The sequence below is a fragment of the Antennarius striatus genome, chromosome 6 (assembly GCF_040054535.1).
Source record: "Antennarius striatus isolate MH-2024 chromosome 6, ASM4005453v1, whole genome shotgun sequence".
NCBI lineage: Eukaryota > Metazoa > Chordata > Actinopteri > Lophiiformes > Antennariidae > Antennarius > Antennarius striatus.
This window is the reverse complement of record NC_090781.1, coordinates 24127300-24148294: the sequence shown is the minus strand read 5'-3', so window position 1 is coordinate 24148294 and position 20995 is coordinate 24127300. Positions and strand designations below refer to the sequence as shown.

General features: G+C 40.2%; 2 protein-coding genes across 9 annotated transcripts in view; both read left to right on the top strand.

Annotated features, from left to right (window-relative positions):
- The window catches only part of LOC137596810 (endothelin-converting enzyme-like 1), a 39668-nt gene extending 22416 nt beyond the window's left edge, over nt 1–17252 (top strand). The window contains exons 9-19 of one of the 2 annotated variants that reach the window (XM_068317565.1): nt 3645–3743; nt 4256–4330; nt 6519–6622; nt 7626–7684; nt 9130–9181; nt 12016–12083; nt 12854–13002; nt 14043–14108; nt 14707–14802; nt 15604–15680; nt 15893–17252. In XM_068317565.1, the coding sequence (XP_068173666.1) occupies nt 3645–3743; nt 4256–4330; nt 6519–6622; nt 7626–7684; nt 9130–9181; nt 12016–12083; nt 12854–13002; nt 14043–14108; nt 14707–14802; nt 15604–15680; nt 15893–15992 (945 nt within the window). In that variant the 3' untranslated portion in view covers nt 15993–17252. The remainder of the gene's footprint in view (nt 1–3644; nt 3744–4255; nt 4331–6518; nt 6623–7625; nt 7685–9129; nt 9182–12015; nt 12084–12853; nt 13003–14042; nt 14109–14706; nt 14803–15603; nt 15681–15892) is intronic. The other variant, XM_068317566.1, reaches the window with a different exon arrangement.
- Nucleotides 17253–17953: 701 nt separating this feature from the next.
- Nucleotides 17954–20944, top strand: xaf1 (XIAP associated factor 1). 7 transcript variants are annotated; one of them, XM_068318083.1, is made up of 7 exons: nt 17978–18155; nt 18981–19116; nt 19186–19242; nt 19800–20028; nt 20124–20188; nt 20315–20515; nt 20605–20928. In XM_068318083.1, exons 1-7 carry the CDS (start codon nt 18118–18120, stop codon nt 20635–20637), a joined length of 759 nt encoding a protein of 252 aa, XP_068174184.1. In that variant the 5' UTR covers nt 17978–18117; the 3' UTR covers nt 20638–20928. The 7 variants fall into 7 exon arrangements, with proteins under 7 accessions (XP_068174182.1, XP_068174183.1, XP_068174178.1 ...); XM_068318079.1 differs by having other exon boundaries at nt 17974–18155; nt 20315–20937; XM_068318080.1 differs by having other exon boundaries at nt 17975–18155; nt 18981–19242; nt 20605–20936.
- Nucleotides 20945–20995: the final 51 nt, after the last annotated feature.

Here is a 20995-nt window from a genome sequence, read left to right as displayed (position 1 = left end):
ATACTGCAGGAAATATCTGCACACAGGTCACACCTGTCGATTTGATTTTAATAGAAGCGTAGGGTTCTGGTGGTAAGGTACGAGTTGTCTGAGCAAACTAGTTTTAATCCAGTTTTCAGGGGAGAAGAGATTTGCCAATGTTCATTTAATTAATGTTATCAAGATGTTAGCTGTATATCACCCAAATGGAAAAGGTTAAGGTGATGACTTACAATTAAAACTTTCTACAAAAAAGACAAAGAAACAGAATTACATGTCGAGTTGTGCTCTGTCGGGGTGTATGAAACTCACCATTTGCCAAGTGTCAGCTGGGACCAGTTCCATTTCTCTGCAACCAGTCTTAGATAATGAAGGCATGAATGGATGTCGAGTTCAGCTCGTCTACAACCTGAGAAACAAGTCAGTTTAACACAAATTATAAAGTCACAGCCGAGTCTATTTTCAGTAAATTTATTTAATTACAGCGTTTCAGGTTTATACAATGCATTTGCTGAAGTTTAGTCTTTTAAAAACTTTTTTCTAAAATAATTACTTCCCATTTGTAGCTGCTTTAAAATGACTCAAAAACAAACACAGGAAGTGAAATACAAATTAAAACAAATGAAATGTTACTCTTAAATGTATGCAGTACTTTATTTGAAATTTTCATGTAATTCATTCAAAGTCAGCAGGACCGTCATCTGCTCAACGCACAATCAACAACCTACCCACACACACACACACACACACACACACACACACACACACACACACACACACACACACACACACACACACACACACACACACACACACACACACACACCCTCCTCAGACAGCGAGAGGAATAACTGACCTTGGCCTTGCGTTGTACTTAATGTGATTGCACTTATTACTTAAAGCATTTGAAATGCCTGCACAGTCATCTGAGACATTTCTGTTTCCAGAACTTAGTTTTAGTAGTTTTTAAAAAAAAACTTTATTTCTTCTATTTACTCTGTGTTTCTTTTTCTTTCATGTTAGTTTCTATTCCAGTTTTATCCTTTGTTGCCTCTTCCACAGAGACAGTGTTGGAAGGTGTTGCTTTTTTTTTGACAGGACTACATGTTTTCGATGAATCCCTGCATTTCTTTGAGTAGGTCAGGCGGTACTAATCCCTCAGATCTGCCTTTTTGTCCTCCTGTCCTTTACCTTAATCCTTCCTCTTCTGTATTATTATATCTTATGTCCATTTCAGGACATGCGGCTTTGCTTGCCAATGGGTTTTCCAACCTCAGGAACTCCCTAGTCTACCCTTCCTTACTTTCATCCTCTTCCTCCTTAAAACTTTCAAAGTCCACCCAACATGATTTATCTTTGCTGCTTTTTCTTCTTCTCTGGCAAAAGTTTTAAATCTCTGCCAAAATTCAGGAGAAACTCTGCATGAAGCAAGTCTGATGTAACTCCAACTTTTAGACACTAATTACTTCCTTTGTATTGCACCTCAATTAAGTTTGTTCCCATATCTTAATGTTCCGTTTATGATTTTAATAAGATGCAAAGTGTAGATTTCAATCAAAAGTTCAAGCTGGTGTGATTAGCCGTGTTTGTGTCATAAAATAAAATAGAGAATTGATTTTTTTTGGATCAGTTCCACATTTTTGCAGGGTTTCTTTGAACAACTGATATCAACACTAATCCCATAAGGATGTGAGCATTCAAACCATCAAGGCTATTTGTTCTCTTTGTGTGTACAGAGCGTTTTAAGTGTATTATGTTGAAAGTGTCAGGCAGGGTTAGTGCCTCTTTTTTTTTTTTCTGGAGTTTTCCATGTTCACACTAATCATCTCACATTTCAAGAATACATCAATCTGGATTTTTGGCATGTCCACACAGGTTTGAGAGCTCATTATCAACACGAAATGGACTGGCCAAGTTGCCAATGGCGATATGTGAAGCCTTGACTGACTCACTGATGGTGCTTACCTCAGCATGAACAGGAATTAATGAGTCTCAGGAGCTGAGGCTGGGAGACGGGAGGCAGAGTGGGAGAGATGTTGCTTTCTTGTTAGTCTGAATTGCCAATATAGAGGGGGCTGAAGGACACACCATGTCCCAACGTCTTTTAGGAGCAGGCTCGCATACTTATTATAGTAGTTTGAGTAAGAAACATGATTTGTTCATGTTATCGGAAGTAAGGATGGAAAATGTCTTCAACCTTGTTGTCTCTTAAATGAACTTATGGGCGACAACTATGTGTGTTGTAGAGGGCTCATTTACAGTACATGCAATTATTAAAAAGACAAAAAGCGCAAAGAGAAACCTTCAATTAAAGTGTCTATGTTTCTTCATATATAATTCTCTTCATGTGATGAACAAAAACAGGCATGGAGAAGTATAAAAGAGTCACATGAGCAAATTCCTCACACTTCAGATACTTAACTGTTAGAATTTAGTTTCTCTTCTGACCTTCTGAAAATTAAAATAAATAAAAAAAACATGACTTAAGTCATTCATTCATTAATCATATTGGTTGCCTACGCGGACATGTTCCAATTGTCCTGACTTGCATTGGTGTTTTATGTTGGTTAATAGAATTGTGTGCCATACGTTTTGTGAAATGAAAATTTTCAGTCCATTGGTTATCTGATTTCTGATTGATTATCTGTTTTCTGATCAGGATAATGGAAATAAAAATATGCTCTTAATTCTCATGAAACTCAACAGAAAGTTGAAGTCAGTCAACAAATTCTCACTCATTTTAAGCGAGTAAAAAACATTTTTGCGGTCCTGCTCACAAATGAAGATGGTGGATGAGAAACTGCAGAGAGAGGGAGCAGATTTGGCGACAATAAAAGCATTCAGTTGCACAAATGATGAGAAGTTCTGATTGTGCCACAGTAATGCACAAATAAAGAAAACTACACCTCCACACAACCATGCAAGATGGGATCACATCACTGAATGGTGTTTCTGAAATTTTAGACATTAGAACACAAACACAAATGCAGTATTTGTTGAGAAAGAGCAGAGGACAGAAATGCAGATGGAACATTCAGAGATGATTCGAGTCTTCAACTTGTGGTTCACAGTGTTTTATCAGCTGCTCATTGGGTCAACAGTAATCACATGTTGGACAATGAGAATTCGCTATTATGGAAAGAAAATGCAGCATTAGAGACAATTTAATTGATTAGAAAGCCATCAAGTCAGATATATATCAGTTAGATTATTGAGTATTCATGATTATTTCCTTTGAGTTTAAATAAAAACTGCATCCAAGTTTGTTTTCAGTGAATTTCTAGTCACAATATCACTCATTTGCTCCTGGTCTTAGTCTCCTTAGAATTCTAGGTCAGTGTTTCTAGTGGGTTGCCTTGAGGACAGACAATAGTTTGTCATTTTACATTTCTAATAAAACTTTCCCACATTAAAAAGAAATAGCGCTAAAAAATAAATAAGATGAATTCTACTTTTTTCAAGAGCGAAGTAGAAAAATAAATAGTGAAAGTTTTACAAAAAAAACCCCAAAACAATCAATAGACTTGGCAAGTAATTAGAGACCAAAAGTACTGATACATCTAAGCCCTCAGCGCAGTCTCACAGGAGAGAACCATAGACCGCACAAGCAACAACATTGCTTTCATTCCTTTTAAAACTTCCTCCAGTGTGTGATCTCCTTCCAGGTACAGGAGCTGGTAGAGGACATAAAGCATTCCCTGGACCTGCGTCTGCACGAGCTGGACTGGATGGATGATGCCACCAAAGAGGCTGCCAGAGCAAAGGTTTAGAGAATAACTCCTTGTGCATCACAAACAACCACGACTCCCTGCCAGATCCGATTAGAATTAGAAAAGGATTTAATTATTTCTTTGCGATTCCTTTTTCTATCCCGAGGGTTTGATTGATTGCTTGGTTAGATGGAAGTGTGTGATAGAATACATCAAGGGCTTGACATTGAGAAGTGAAGATTGTCTAATCCGGATCTTTTTTGTGGTGCTGACGTCGGGTCTGCACTGCAAGATATCTCTTCTAATACTTTTACAATCTGAAGTTATAATCCTTTTAGAGGGGCATGCTGAATATAAAGAGCTTCCCTGTAATCCTATTACTCTGGGTGTGCTCGATTAGTCGAATGTGTGTGTGTGTGTGTATGCTTGCATAGTTGTGTGCCCAAAAACAAGTCTGGGAGTGGTTTTTAGTTACTCGAAGTGTATTTGGGGTGATGTTGGGTCTGTTCTTTCTATCCCACTTTCTCCTTCCCCCCCATTCACTGTCTTTTCATCCTCTCTCCCAGTTGAAGCACATGATGGTGATGACAGGATACCCCGACTTCCTGCTCAAACCTGAGCTCATAGATCAGGAGTACGGGGTGAGTCACCAGGATTTCATTTCATTCTGCATCCACAGCCGCACACGAGCGCCCACACATCAAACCGACAGATTCCAATTCTCAGCGTCCCTTTCCATCTGTGTCTCGAATGTCATGTTAGAAATCACCCAGGGATCCTAACTTCAAATTCAAATGCGGGAGTGAATGAACCCAAAACACACCTGTTTGAAAAGTATGACTATAAATCAGTCGGCATATGTAAAATCAGCTCAGTTTCTAGAAAAGGAAAAGCCATGAAACATGTATGTTTTGCACATTTATGGGGAAAACTGGGATGAGATTTCTCTTAAATGTAGGTGGAACACCAAAAGATCCAGCGCCTCATGCAGGCAGTGCTGAAAGTAAATTAAAAAAAAAAAAAGCAACCCTTCTTTACATCTTTTATCAAAAGTTTAAAGTCTAATGTGTCTTTGGATCAACTGTGTTGTTTTGTAAAGTGCTATTTAAATAAAGTTTGTCTGATTTGAGTTGGATTTCAAAGCACACAGACACAAGGTGATAGAAAGAACCTCCATCGCTGGCAAATTCCCTCCATCTGCTTCCATGACGTTCAATAATTCTCTGCAGAGATTTGTATGTTTGTCACAAAGTGACAGAAGCACATCTGGCCCTGTTAGACTAAATAGGCAGAAACAAAAAGAAACAAAAAAAAACAAAAAACAGCAGAAAGATGATTTGCAAAAGTATGTTTGCATAAAACACTTTTGAATAGCAAACGGATAGGCTTTTCAATATACGTCCAATAAACTACTGCTGCTGTGGCATTTTAAGTGATACCTACTGCTAACTAGCATTTCACAAATTCTGAAGTGAAGAGTAGAAAAAACTTTTTTACTTCCTTCTGCTGCAGCAACTTTCTTTCATCCCTCCGTCAGACGACTCTCGCCTCCTCTCGTACTCACGGTTCTGTCTTCTTCTTGTCAGTTGTCTCATTCATGCAGATGTAATAGCTCACCACAGGCTGGGATGTATTACATTTTGTTATCAAGTCCCTTCAGATTTCATTTAAGTTGATTAAAATGGCTGAACACATTTTTTTTTTTTTATCCATCCGTGTCAAATTGATGCAAAGTTTTTTGGCAGGTGTGAAAATGTGGTCGTCTTCTGATGCTTCTTGTTGCTGTTGCAGCCTTTTATTTTCTTACGCGTCTCGTCTGATTGGTATTTCAGGCATAAAAATGAACCAGTCTTGCATTAGTCATTCACAGGAGAGATTTATGCAGCAGGTAAATTTAATATGACTCCAGCAAATCTGGCTTTAGGTTGAAGCCATATGGTCGAGCCCAGCCTCACAAATACCAGCTGGCTGCTGCTGTAAAGATATTATCTGAACAGAAAGTGTATTATTGCAAACATTTTTCTCAAACTTACAGTGGTGCCTCTACTTACTAAATTAATTGGTTCAGGAAGAAATTACGTAAGTAGAACATTTCGTGAGTAGAGACGCGTTTTCCATGCTAGTGCCCTAATCCGTTCCAAGCCCCCCAAAATTCAGACATAAATGTTTTATAAAGCATAAAAATGCGTCAAAACATGTAACAAATACATGTTACGATTAGATTACTACACAATAAATGAGAGTCGTGCATAACGTAAAAAACAAACAATAGAGTAAAGAATAAAAAATGATGGTCATTTACCTTTTAACTGTTGTCCTCATTGTTTTTTTGCCCTCTTTGGTTCATGCCCTCTTTCCCCCCCATGAACAACAGAGTGAATTCCAGTCCTCCTTCTGAACTTCTCCAACCACCCACGCGACGCCTTGAACTCCTTAAACTTCCTTTTGTTTTAATAACGTGGTGATTGTAGATGCATTACGGCCATATTCTTTGGAGAGATCAACCAAACGCGTCCCTTTTTCAGGCTTTTCTATTACCTCTTGCTTTCAATAGACACCTATCTAGCTCCACACAGAGGTCCCTCTTAGCCAATGGGATGCCAGGAAGATGCTAGGTAATAGCCAATGGCAGAGCAGCTATAACAATGTTGCGTTCAGGAACCTGTGGGAGCTGCGAGTATCAGTCCATTCTGTATTTTTACCTTTCGTAACTCGAAATTTCTTTCGTAACTAGAGGCAATATTTTCCTGTCGAGGCGTTTCGTACGTAGAGGTACCACTGTACTTAAAGAAAAGGGTGTTCACACTTTTTTCATGACTGTTTTTGCAGTTTGATGTGGACGAGAAGACCTACTTCAAGAACATCCTCAACAGCATCAAGTTCCACATAAAGCTGTCCGTCAAGAAGATCCACGAAGAAGTCGACAAGACGACGTGAGTCGTATCTGCAGCGATCTCAGCCCTCTGACATGCAGCGCAAAAAAGCAATTACTCCGGGTTAATATATTCTGAAATCCAGCCTAAGCTGGTGCAGCTGAGTCTCACACCGGACGCTCACTTTCCCCCCCTGAATCCGTCTTAATATATTTGACACGTCTAACATGTGTCCCCGTGAATCCGTTTTTTTTTTTTTTGGACATTTTTTTGTTGATGCGCCTCTAAATTAAACTAACAGATACCGAAATCGACGTACACAGCTGGAGAAATCCATTTGATTTACTTATCTATAGCAGCCAGACAGCAGGGAAAAGTGCTCTGGGACATGGAGCTCTTTTTTTTTAAATACTGCCCTGTTCTTCTGGATTCAATGATTCTCCACTATGACAACACATTACAGAGGCATCAGTATGCTCAAAAACAACTGTATCATGAGCCCACGCTCCATGTCCGGAAGAGTTAAATCACACACACACACCCCCCCTTTTATCACCAAAAATGATCCCTTCATCACTCAGTTTGTCTCATTGCTGGGAAAAAGAAATACACAGGAACCCTCCTCCTCCTCCTCCTCCTCCTCCTCTTCCTCCTCTCTGTGTTCGTCTGTCCTCAATCTATGCAGAGGCATCAGTCTTTCCCTCCCAGCGCAAGGGCATCTCACAACTTCAGAGTTAGTCATTTTTGGGGGGTGGGGGGTGTGGATTTAGTGCCAATCAATTGGTCTGGCTTTAGTGGATTACCCCAAAGGAACTGTCCGTGGTTTCACATGCTGAGAGGAACGCCGGCCGTGGGACCACACACACTGATTATTTCTCACCGGGGAGGGGGGGGTGTTTTTTGGGAGGCAGTCAGAGGTGTTTGGCATTCTGTTCAGGAGCCTGTGTGTGTGTGTGTGTGTGTGTGTGTGTGTGTGTGTGTGTGTGATCGGTGACTGGAGCGTGGGTGTTGTTGTGTTTGCGATCACACTCTTCTTGTTTGACACTGTTTTTTCTCTCGCTAGGTGGCTCCTCCCCCCTCAGGCCCTAAATGCCTACTACCTCCCTAACAAGAACCAAATGGGTGAGTGTGTGTGCATCGTCCATCTGCATTCACACACAAATACACACTCCTCTTACAGAAAAATCAATGGTATGATCTCAAAGTGACGCCAGAGAGCAGGAGGAGTCAGATATGTGCCCCCCTCCCCTCGGGGGGGTCGTTTCTGTTAACCTACAGACATGATTTCTCTCACTTAAACACTCCTTTAGTCCTCCTTTGGTTTTCATGAGTGTTTTACACCACTGATAGTGTTAAACCCCCCAAAACAAATTACTAAGTCAAACAATTTGCTCCAAGTAAAGATGGAAGCTCAATCCATTCTGTTGTATTTTTGGATGGTGTACATCCAATAGTTTCAAAAGTTATATATCAGCCTAGGTGGTGCATTGATTTTAATGAGTGCAGATATTTCACAATCCAGCTGCAGACTCAGGAAATCTTATATCAACCTCCAACAAATAAAAACGAGCGCCAGGAGTTACTAACATGAGATTCAGATGCTGTAACTATTTCACCTCTTCAGCAAACGGAGCACAAATCATTTTTCCACTCTTAAGGGCACCCCAGGGCAGAAGTTCTGAGACTAAACCGTCCTGGAGTTCCTTCAGCAGCTCTTTTTTTCCTGCTTCATTTACACCTTCAGAGGAAACGCTGAAGTAACACGAGCTGGACGGGGGTCAACGGAGCAAAGTCAGTCCTGCAACAGTTTGGGTTGAACTTTGTCTGGTTTAGTTTAGCTTTTAAGGCTACTATAAGACGCCGTTACAGGTTTTTAAAAATGGAGTTGACAGAGATGCATTGGTCCATAGATTCAACCAATCACTGGAGTCTTAATGTCCTTTGGGCGTTCTTAAATCTAATCTAAAGCAGGGACAATAAACGTCAATCAAAACTAAACCACAATAATTCACAATTCTTAAAGTTTGATACCAAACATTATAATAAAAATGCTGATTTTTAAAAGAAAAATCCTTAGAATATTGCCACTGATTTTTTTCCCTATAATATATGATAATTTACTTCCCTCTAATAAAGTTTTTCAGTTGAAGGTTATGACAATCAGACAACAAGCAGCGGACATCCTGTGACTATAAATACTGGACATAAATCACTCCGGGCTCCACGTGGAAACCATCAGCGATGGAGAGAAACTAATGTTCAGGGGAGATAACTTCTTGAATTATTTTAGGACTGAAGGAGTTGAGGAGAAACTGATGATTTTTGTAAATGAAATGTCGTCTTTGGGAGTGTTTGATAGCGTTGAGAGGCTGTCCTCTACAGCAGCTACACTACGGAAAGTTGATGTATGTATTTCATATAGACATCAATGCATCTGTGTCCCTTCCCTCCAGGAACTTTCCCCATGTCTTGACATTAACAATTTTTATTTTTAGTGATTATTACACCAGTGTGTGATATTAACACTGGGATTATTCCCCTTTCTTTCACATTTCTTGCTCTCCCAGTCTTTCCTGCTGGCATTCTCCAGCCAACTCTCTACAACCCAGAGTTCCCGCAGTAAGTAGACCTGGTGTCCTTGTCTTTCCCTGCATCCTAACGTGACGACAACATCATAACCTCACAGGTCATTCAGTGTTCCGTTGTTCTGGAGAGCCTCTGGTTCCCCTCAAGTCCCCCGAAACACCTGATTAAAGCAATTTAAACTACCCACCAAGAGCTCAATTACTGAACAAGGTCCTGCTAATGGAAGACGTGTCATTGCCAAGTCGCCTCCCTAAATCCGAGTCCATCCAGTGAGTTGATGGTGCATGGAAATGGATCGCCTTGCCTGTCTGCATCTCCGCTCTATCTATCTATCTGTGGATTTCATTTGAGGCTCTGGAATAAAAACCCCTTTGTGATGAAGAAAGTGTCTGGAGACAGAGTGATTGCATTACGACAGCTTTTAAGAGCGCGAAATGAGCGATCTGCATTTCAAAATAAAATAAAATAGGAGCCCTCATGGCAACAAAACAGGTATAGGTGTTTATTGTTACAAAATAGTGTCGTAACAATAAAGCACTAGCTGTACTAATGATATAAACACACACACACACACCTTACTCATTGAATTCATTGGTCGGGTGGTGTCGGGTGGTCCAGGTATCCAAGGCATCATCTAAATGGTCAAATATTTGCATTCGGTTGTTGAATGCAAAGGATTTTTTTCATGCATTGTGTTGCAGAAAGTGTTTTAGATGCATTCATCACAGCAACACTCAAAGTGTGGTTTGTCACCAGCATAACTACAAAAAAAGAGTTTTTAATGAATCTGCAGAAGATAAAGTGTAAATACCTTTACTTTTAAAGCGATGAGCGTCTCTCCCAGAAACATCAGGCGTTTCTTGAACATCTTAAGATCAGGGTAACTGAGGGGAAAAAATAGTTTTTTATAAAATGTTTTGGCTTTTTTGTAAAATGGTCTGGGAGAAAAACAACGCAGGTAAAAAAAAAAAAATTGTTCAACTCCATCTACCTTTTGTTAGCAAAGCTGTTTACCGAGGGGAACCTTACCGCTGCCAGTGCTGAGCATTATTCTAAGCCAGTGCTGCAATACAGTCCAAATACCTGCTGCACAATACACACACACACACACACACACACACACACACACACACACACATCTCAGTTAGCACTTTGTGTACCCAACATAAGCCAACACTTCTGTCTTCATTAGAGCTCCACTTCTTGCACGACCAGCTGCCATGAATGCTAATCAATATCAATTAATGATGTTATAACGCGTGTGTGTCTGTCCCCTTAAAGTTATTACTGCAGCAGCCCTAACCTCCATAAACCCCTCGCTCCCTCTGCTCCCACACACACACACACACACACACCTCACCACGGCATGAAGAGTATAATGAAGCCTCAATCAGCCATTTAGTTTTCTAGGAGTTGGGCCCTCTGTAAGGCAGCGTATCGACGAGCTGTCAGAAAGTCATTTTCAGACGTAACCATGTGGATAGCCCTAAGTCTGCCCTCTCGTCGCCGCCTTTATCTGCATGGGTTGCAAAGACAGCCCAGCCCACATCTTTTTTTTTTTTTTTTAAATCAGGATACACGTTAGCAAGGGTGGTGCAACACTCTCAAAAAAGTTATGTTGCTTTAGTTTATCGTAGACAGCTTGAGAAATTAAAATTTATGCTCAGACCGCTCCTGAAAGGTACCCGGGGCAGATTTTCCACTCACATGTGAAAACAGATATCTGATGTTTCCAAATCAGTGAGAACAGAAAAAAAAAGAAAAACACAAACGTGGCAATGAGCTTATTTTCATTCGATACCAATCCAAAACCGCATGGATCCAAAATTTGATCCCAAGTGCAGCTTGTGTTTTGCTTTGGCTTTGGCTTGAACAGAATTAACAATGAGGGCCGATAAATGGAGAGAAAGCCACAGAGATGACTGTAATTAGACATCTCCTACCAGTCAAAGGGCAGATTGTTTTGTTCTGAAGTGAGTGGGTCTGCATACTAACCCAACTCAATCTGTTAGGTCTCATTCACACCAAATTATTCACTGCTGCAATTAGCATGGGGTTGTGCTGTTGCTGTGGGAGGACACAACTGTGGGGGTATCATTGTTTGGTTCATGCACCCCTCTCGGATGCTGCTCTCCCAAGACAAGAACCGCTTCCCGTTTCCAGCCCGGGAGTAGCAGCTCCTGTTGCTCCTGCAGCAAATTTGTAGATTAAATTTGTAAATTTGGATGTGGGATGGTTTTTGAAGTACTAGGATAAGTAATGCTCAAAGTTTTGATAGTGACATTAAAAAAAAAAGATATCATTTGCATTCTGAGTGAATTAAAGGTGGATTTTGACGCTCTGGGCTGCACCTTGTAGAACTTTTGGAAACTTGCTCTCTCTGTCTCTGAGGGTCCAATGGGAAGATCAATAATTCTCCGTCTATCCATTATTGAAACTGAAGCCAGGAGATTCTTACCTTAGCTTAGCTTCGACTGCAAGCTACAACTCAAAAAACAAAAAAGTGTAGTAATAAACCATTTTGATATCATGTTTGTTTACTTTTTATAAAAAACAAGAACTCAGGAAGATTTTTATGGATTTTTTGTACCGTAAAAATGTTGACTCTCTACTCCACTTCTTAATTCTGAGTACATTTTGATGAACATTGGCCGCTGTTGCCATTAGAGAGTCAGGAATACACACGTTTGCTTATTTAAAATCCATTCAGTTTATCAAGGGCGTGTTTTATTGCTTGCGATTTGAACTTTTCTTGAAGAAAATTTAATGCAATTTTGTGTCGTCTTTCAAACATTAATAGTTTTGCTTTTGAATTTTAAAAACACTTTCCAAGGACCTGCAGATAATTTTGTCCGTTCTTCTGCCAGGTCTCTGAACTATGGAGGGATAGGAGCCATCATTGGACACGAGCTGACACATGGATATGATGACTGGGGTAAGAATGGCGGCCGGCGCCATAGCGACAAAGTCTGTATGCCTTTTCATCATTTTAGAGATCACTGTTTTCCCACAAATGTGCTGAATTAATTGTAATTGTAGGACATTTGTATGACACCCATGAATGTACAGCAAAATACGAAGGGCTTAAACAGAGATGGTGAATTTTGAAGGAATGGTAAAGCTGACATTGACCTTTTTGTTCGTAACATTTTTCCATTGCAAGAAATATTCAGCGTTGAAAAATAAAAGACAAACATTAAAAAAATTTTTTTTAATTTTGATCATTTTTAATGCTTGTTTTTGTCATCTACAACAGCTCAAGTTTCGTTTGTTCAAAACACTTTATATCTTCAATGCCTGAATTCAACGTCGCCATCCAGACCACTTTCAAAGACAAATTAAGGCCACAATCTGTAACTTTTATTTCTACTCTAAAGTGCTGCCTTCTAGGATACATTAAAATAATCAAATGAAGGTGTAAGATTTCTGCTAAACCATCTTCCAATGAAACAAATGTGGGTGTGACTGGTAGGGTTGTGCACCACCAGCTACTTTGGCAGACAGTCATGATTTAATTCAATGCAATTAAATTAAATCCACAATAATTTACCTCCAAATACGTGAATCGTAACTTTACAAAGTTTAAAAAAACTAAAAAACAATTGATGAGCAGCTCTTTGGAGTGAGAAGTAAAGATGCGGATTGTGATGTCTTCATGCTAACTCTGCCCCCCCTCCCTCCTGCACCTTTTGCCCCTCATCTTAGTGATGCAATGGTTCATGTCCCTAGGGGGCCAGTACGACCGCCATGGCAACCTCAAGCAGTGGTGGACTGAGGAGTCCTACAGGAAGTTCCAGACAAAGGCGGAGTGTATCGTCAAGCTCTACGATAACTTTACCGTCTACAACCAGAAGGTTGGTCTGCACGCGCACACAGGTCTACACCAGTAGGATGACATCTAGTCGTCTCTGTCTGGGGTCGCCAGGGAAACGTGTTTCTGTGATCATCTAAGAACTAGTCGAGACCCCCGTTAAATCCCAGCGTGTGGTTTTTACACTCGCCAGTGTCACCCCGGTAAGAAGCATCACTAATGGTTTACGAGGTGCTGGTGGGTGGAGTCCTCGCCACCTGTTTCCAGTCATTATGCGAAGCGACGGCCACTGAGGTTTCCTGGCTTCAGTTTTTCAGTACAGACATGTGAGAGATTTTGATCTTCTCTTACAAGTATTGGCACGAAAGTAAAAGAGGCTTCTTCCCCCGAAACTTTCTTTTTTTTATAAAACAGGGTCAGCTAGATCCCCCCAAAAAACCCCATCAGTGTTTTATTTTATCCATGTAATCCCACTCCAAATCCCAGATTGAACTACATCATTGAAGTACTCGTATGTTCTTGAATGTATCTTCATACCGAAGCGATTTGTGAAACACGAACACAGAGTTTTCAAGTATTTTTACTTGAGTATTTAATGTTCTGACATGTTCTTACTTGAACTCTTTACATTTCATCACAAATATCTGTTCTTTCCACTCCTTTGCGTTTTAAAACAGATGTGTTGCTTCACTAGATTACTGCTTGTATTTAACATAAGACTGATTACAAACCCAATGGATCATTAACGCCAAGAAAAAGACGATATCTCGCCGCATCCATCAGCGCACGGCAGATGAAATCAGACAGCACACAAAGAAAAGGCGCCGTGTTTTTCCGTGGTGATTTCCTCCTGCCTGTGTTCTACATAACGATCATTTACACTGAATAGACTCGTCTTCCTGTGAATGGCGGGAACTGAAGTTGAAGCAAAGCTCTAAATCCTTTTGAACTGATTTGTTAATGAGACACGATTCAGTTCGCTTCGTGCAAAAAAACAGCCATTAAAAGGAGCTACTCTTTACTTTTATACTCCGAGTACTTTTCACTTTTACTTTACATTTTACTTTGGCTGCCCCTCTCTAGGTGAACGGTCGCCTGACGTTGGGAGAGAACATTGCAGACATGGGAGGTCTGAAGCTATCATACTATGTAAGTAACATTCTATGTCATCCTCAATTCACATAAGCAGCATTCAGTAACATCTAAATGTTATCATTTGTTCTCAGCTTGGTGCAAATATCTTCATTTTTCATAGAAAACTGTTTTATTTGCATAAAAATGAAAAAGCACCTCTGAAACAAGAGGAAAGATAAACATTCCACTTGAATTTTTTTCCCTCACATCAGTATGTGTGTGTGTGTGCATGTGTGTGTGTGTGTGTGTGTGCGTATGTGCCCGAACACCATCTGACATGCTGCATAATTCAATTCCATATTAACTGTCTGAGTGTTCTATATTAAAGTGAGCGCTGCTTTGTGCATACAGAAACAAAAAAGTACAAAGGAAATGAGTGGACGCTTTTTGAAATTATAATATTAAAATGCAGGCAAATGTCTTTCAGTCCCGTCAATCAGTTTGATTGGCTGAGGTAAACATAACATGCAAAGCCAGGAGAGATTGAATAAAAAAGAAAAAGAAGACCCATTTGGTTTCACATCAGAGTGGAAACGAGGACATGAGGGTTGAGGGATCACCGTTTCATTTTGTTTCTCCCTCTTTCTATTATTACCGTCCTCCGGCTGGACAGGCGTATCAGAAGTGGGTGAGGGAACACGGTCCGGAGAGACCCCTGCCCGGCCTCAGATACACACACGAACAGCTCCTCTTCATCGCCTTCGCTCAGGTACAGAAGCCCTTTATGGCCGCTTCGTTTCATTACCTTCACGTGTTACGTCATTTCAGGCGTCAGTCTCCACTGAAGAGCCCAGAGTTGTACATTGTTGGAACACGAGCTGATGGATGTGTTCATCATAAATACAGACAGTACAGTGAAGCTCCTCCTAACCATCATCACCATTCACTAGAATTCAATGCTGTCATTGAAATTCATGTTTAAATGTAATATTGAGTGAGTGCAGACACACATTTGGAGGATTTTTTTTAATTTTTTATGTTTGTACCTTAGAGCAAATTATTGGTTGAGCTCATTTGAAAGTCATTTCATCCACAGTCTAATTGTATAAAAAAAAAAACAACGGAGCAATTATGGAATTGTTGTTCATTGATTTTCGAACACATTCTAGGTTATAAAAGACCTAAAGGCAGCGTGTTGTTTTATGGCTGATAGGCAGTGTTTGTTTTATTTATTTCTCTTTTAAAACTGTCTAGACGCAGGTTTAGCCCAGCGCTGAGTATGCAGCAGTGAAAGAAGAATTAGCAAATCAAAAAATTAGAAAAACATTAGCATTAGTAGCAGCTTACTGTTGTATCTCATGGAGCTTGAGAGTTGTAGCTTTTCGATTTACCTCCCACCTGTCGTCAGACTCCCTCTGAGGAGTCACTTGATAAATCTGAGGGCTTCTGAGATGATTAGTCTTCTGGAGACCCCTGAGAGGACCTGAGCAGACATGAGGAGAATAATCAAATCCACACAGAGAAAAACCCAGGAGGACTTGAACCCAGGACCTACTGCATGTCATTTCAGAACTGGTGCATGAAGAGAAGATCTCAGTCCATCTACCTGCAGCTGCTGACCGACAAACACGCACCAGAGCACTACAGGTACACACAACACGGTACACACACAACACAATACACACAACACTATTCCAGCCCGGCAGAGCCAATGGCAGAAAAGAACCGACTTCAGTTTAAATCCATTCAGCAACACCTCACTGTCATTATGACACACATGCACGTGTGTGAGGCAAAACAAACACACACAACAAACGCTTCACCATCATTTGTCGTTCTTGTGTTTTCTCCCCCTGCAGAGTCATCGGCAGCGTGTCGCAGTTTGATGAGTTTGCCCGTGTTTTCCACTGTCCAAAGGGTTCCCCCATGAACCCCGAGGATAAATGCTCCGTATGGTGACTTCTCCAACCCAAGCGCAGACCTTGGGTTCAGGCGTCACCCCCCCACACACACACACACACACACACTCACACACTACATCACACATTGACGATGACACCGATTGTATAAAACTTATTCTTACCTACCAAAAATACATTATTATCAGTACACGTCTGTCTGGACCAATCTAAAGCATGGGTCATGTGACCACCTCTCATGTATGTACATATTGTTTGATTATATATATTTTTCTATGTTTACTTTTATTTTCAAATTATCTATTTTTCTATTTTAGCACATACATGACATACATTGTGCATAGCGTAGGATTAATGAGTTATTTAGTTTTTCATTGAGAGAGATATTTATCACTTTGTTTGAACAATGAGGAAAACTTTAACAGGAAGTTTAATGATGGGCCAAAAAATATAGTTGTCAGACCTTGATGTAAACCAGACATTGATCGATTTGAAAATGATCTCAGATCAGTAGCATCCTGGCGCCTGATTTTAAAAACAGCAAACAAAACAAAAAAAAATGCTTTCAATTTGAAATTGAAGTGTGATTTGTTTAGCAATGCTGCCCTCTGGTGGCCACAAAAAGCAAATGTCAGCAATCCACTGTCACGACTGTTGTATTCCTGTGAGTGTTTGTACAGTTTTTAAGATTTGACACCTCTTTTTTTGTTCTTTTTGAGATAAGGAGGACTCATGATGGACATTTTTTCTCAGGATTTGTAGCCAAGTTGCAGCGTCTCATGGAAGCTCTTTGGTGTCTGTGTCAACATTCAACTCTTCAACAGCTGGTGCATTTATTTTAAAAAAAAAAGAAGAGAGAACAAAGGGAGAAAAGGGAACTCACAGCACAGATGACAACGTAGCTCTGGATGAACTGATCGGAGAGTCTCCTCCGCTGAGAATTCTGTGTTTTCCGACTCTGGATGATCTCACACACAAACAAGTTTCATCACATTCAGCATAGAAGAGAAGCCAAGACTCTACAGTGGATGGAGAACCATGCATCCGTACAGTGTTATTTTGAAAGCTTACTTTTCTATGGATAATCTGTCGTTACAGAAACTATGAATCTTTGTACAGTGGAGAAGTTTATCAGATGTAACGGTTGTACAGATTGTTTTGATCAGTGTGCATGTTTCCCTCCTTACTATCTCAATACAATTTGAACAATATATAAAGAGGAGACAAATACTTCTGAATCTACAGCTGCTATTCCACACATGGCTGCTATCTCTGGTCACCGTTTAATGTTTGAATAAATACAAAGGATCGGTGTGTCATGTGGCTTCAGTCTGTGTCAGAGTGTGATGTGTTGTTATCAGTGTGGTTGTGAGATCAGCTGTGTTTTCATGATGCCAGCCAGCTCTCTCTTGGCCTCCCAGACCTGGATGGTAGAAGTTAGACCTCTCCCAATCTGCTGTTTGCATAAAACCTGCAAAACCCAGGAATCTAAGAACAGATTGACCATGCAGCATCAAAAAACTGCAAACCAGAGCAATGCTTCATCAAATCATCGTACATTTAAACACTGCTTCATCTCCAGGGTTCCTCCTCTTTTGTACTGCAAGGTAAAAACCCATCAACTTAAGACTGACCATATTTTGAACTGTCTTTTTTTTTCTGTTAGTAGAGAAGCTACTACACAATTTGGACCCATGACAAAAACTTCAAAATACGTTGCACTATTTCAGGTCTGACAACATTCCTGCACTTTGCTTAGCAGGTACAAGACTTTACAGTGAAGCCTAATAATAATTTGAAATACTAGTAATAATTGGTGAGGACCCAGAGTTCATGCATAGTTTCCCTTTTATTCAATTATGATTTCATTCTATTAAATTCTCTCTATTCTGTCTTTGGGCTGCTGATGAGGTTATTTTATGTAGAGCTAATGGCCACAAACTAGTTTCAATCCATCATGCTGTGGTTGTGCATATTTGTATCCTCAAAAGAGACTTTACACCCGGAAATTTGTAGAAATGATAGTAAGAGATTTATTGGCGCCATCTTGTGGTCGTAGATGCACACGACAAGGTGTTTGTGGAGAGGGGCTGGATTTATTTCACTTTCGGTTCTTTTTTTAGTTTCGGGTACCACTGGGATCGTGCAAAAGATCTTACGGATTTATGGATGAGGAGCAGGAAACGCGAACCTGTGGACAATGGTGAGCATTAAGTTCATGTGAAAAGTTTGAGAAAGTTTCCAAATTATGGGAGTCAGATTATAGTAGAGTCACAGTCTCAAGAGTCATAGCGTAGTACAAGGGTTCATTATCATCCAGGTAAGTAGTCGTTAACCATTAGTTTATTAGTTTAAATGGGATTTAACCACATTGAACACTCAATAAAACAGTAGGGATAAAACAAACAGCTCAGCTTCATTTATGATGGAAATTTTGTAAGAGTTGAGAAAGATGAGGTTCACAGTGGAGGAACATTTGTTAAATGATGATATCATATTACAACAGACAAAAAAAGAGATGCTTTTATATGCAATCTTCAACTTTATTAGATACTGGATGATTGTTGAACTTTAATTCAAAGAAAAAGAAAAAAACTAGAGAACAGTCAGAGAATGTACTCCTCCACCAAGGAAGTTTATTTATAGTTTATCCCCCAGGATGTCCTTGACCGTGAAAACTTCCACAGTCAAATCAGTATCATTCTTAAGAATAACAACATATTTCACTAACAAATTCCAACTTTTTTAAGATCAGTAAAATCTGACACCAAACTGAGTCAGTACAGTTTCAGCTGCATTGTGATTTTAGATCAAGTTAATATTATTATTTATCATCACACAGCAGCAAATTTTCCATAAGATAATGACTTACTTGCTCATTTACAGGTGAACATTTAAGCCCATATCTATATTTACTTTAATTATGTTCTGTTATGGTTATGTAAAGCACCTAAGATACAGATAAATGGTGGACAAAAGTCACACATATTTAATAAAGAAAGAAATTAATCCTCTGTTCTCTATGAAGCTGCAGAAAGGTTGCAGAGACCAACTTTGCCCTGCATGAAATGCACTGCAGACGCTTCTTGTGCGTCTGTCCTGAATGCGACGAGGTGGTTCCCAGAATGCACCTGGAGCAGCATAGAGAGGAACAGCACGGCCAGGTATCTACAGACACACACATGCACCTCACGACGGTGCCTTTGGAGCCTCACACCTCCGTTTGTTCACAGGTGAAATGCTCCAAGTGCACCCAGAAGATGGAACGTCGTCATCTCAAGGATCATGAGGTACATTTGGTGGGAGTGTTAGCCCCCACCAGAACAGCTAGCCAAAGATTATTTACTGGTTAAGCCTTTTAGTTTAGCAGCTACATTGAGGATTGCAGTTTATCTAATTTATGAGGGGACTCCAGGCTTCAGAAGAGCAGTAAGGAGGAAGTTATTTTATGTTCTCAACACCTTCAGTTACTTAGGAGAATTCTTTTTTGCTGTTAAGCTCAGAAATGATTTATTGACAAGGAAACTCACTTTTCAGAATGCAGGTGAGTGGGTGATGATTGAACTTTCATTTTTGAGCAAACTATTCCCTTATGCCACACTGGGGATGTGGACTTAAACCCATTTTATAAAGGTGGACCATTTGACTGTGTCTCATTAGCATGCACAGTACAGAACAGCTTCCACCAGATCACATTTCAAATAATAACTTTAAAATGCCTTCATATAGTTGCCCTAACATCTAATTTTCAAGTGTAAAAGGCTCGATGAGATGAATGCATGCTGACTGACTTGCAGTCCTATGACCTGAGGTGTATTTATCAGTGGATCTCTGCTCTGCCTCCCAGACTGATGAATGTCAGGAGCGTCTGAGCGTCTGTCACTTCTGCAATCTGGAGCTCCCATGGGAGAAACAGGGTGAACACCTTCTGGTCTGTGGGAGTCGAACCGACCTCTGCGAGGACTGTGGCCGTTACATCCTCCGGAGGGAACAGCAAGAACACGGCTTGACCTGCTCCGGTGCTCACGGCACCTCAGGTACTGCTCAGACTACCAGCAAACTACCAGCAAACGACAGTAAGAGGAAGAAAACTTTAAGGGGCTCAGCATAAACCCCAAATAACTTCAACTATACTTCTGGAATTTAGTGACTACTGTGCTTTTTTTCACAGCAAAAATAAAAGTGGCAGTTAGATGTGAGGCATCATCACCAGCTGAGGATATAGAAAAAGATGAGGTACAGTATAGTATTTGACAAGCCAGAGATGACATTAACCATGTGCTCACTGTTGCCCCTAGAGGCTGACAGAAAATGATGCATGCACTCAGTACAGCACACCTGAGTCTGTATCCCTGAACCTAGCTGGAGCGTTTGCTACTCGCCAGTGAGGAGGAAGAAGAGGAGCAGCAGGAGAAAAAGGGTATCCTTGGGCTAAGCAGCACCTTAAAGGCCACTTCCCTAACACACAGGACCCCCAGGGGTGATGGAGGTGACATCTATGCAATCAAAATCTGCCCCCATTGTCATTTGGCTCTGCCTTTTCTTACATTACTGTGGCATCAGGTAGTGTTCCTGCAACCATACAGGGTTTTAAAGAATGTTGTTTTAATATTCTGTAACAGATTCTCCTCTCTCCTCTGTGTGCTTTTTAGAAGAAGTGTCAATTCCATCGTCATCTGACATAAAGAGAAAATGTTCCTCAGACAAGCTGCTTCAGAACCGATGGAAGCATTCAAGCCGTTCGAGCGTAATTTTATCATCAGTGACCTTTAACTTTTCATGTTAATGAGGGTTTATATGTAGGTTTGTTTTTTTTACAAATACGACTAATGTGGTGCTTGCGTGCAGAGAAAATGGTTCAGAATGTAAATTCGTCACTCCTGATCATTTTGGTTACTAAAAACAGACTGTGCACTTTGCATCATATCTGTTGTTTAAGTTTAAGAAGGAAATAAAATGAACAAAAGATGAAAGAAATATTTTTACAAAATGTTTACAAAACACTACATTATTTTTTATGACTCTTATTAATGAAATATTTTT

Coding starts and splice junctions, on each gene's coding strand:
- xaf1 (XM_068318077.1), top strand. CDS start 18,118: ATGGATGAGGAGCAGGAAACGCGAACCTGTGGACAATG. Junction 18,156..18,980: donor ACGCGAACCTGTGGACAATG/GTGAGCATTAAG, acceptor TTCTCTATGAAG/CTGCAGAAAGGTTGCAGAGA. Junction 19,243..19,799: donor GTCATCTCAAGGATCATGAG/GTACATTTGGTG, acceptor TCTGCCTCCCAG/ACTGATGAATGTCAGGAGCG.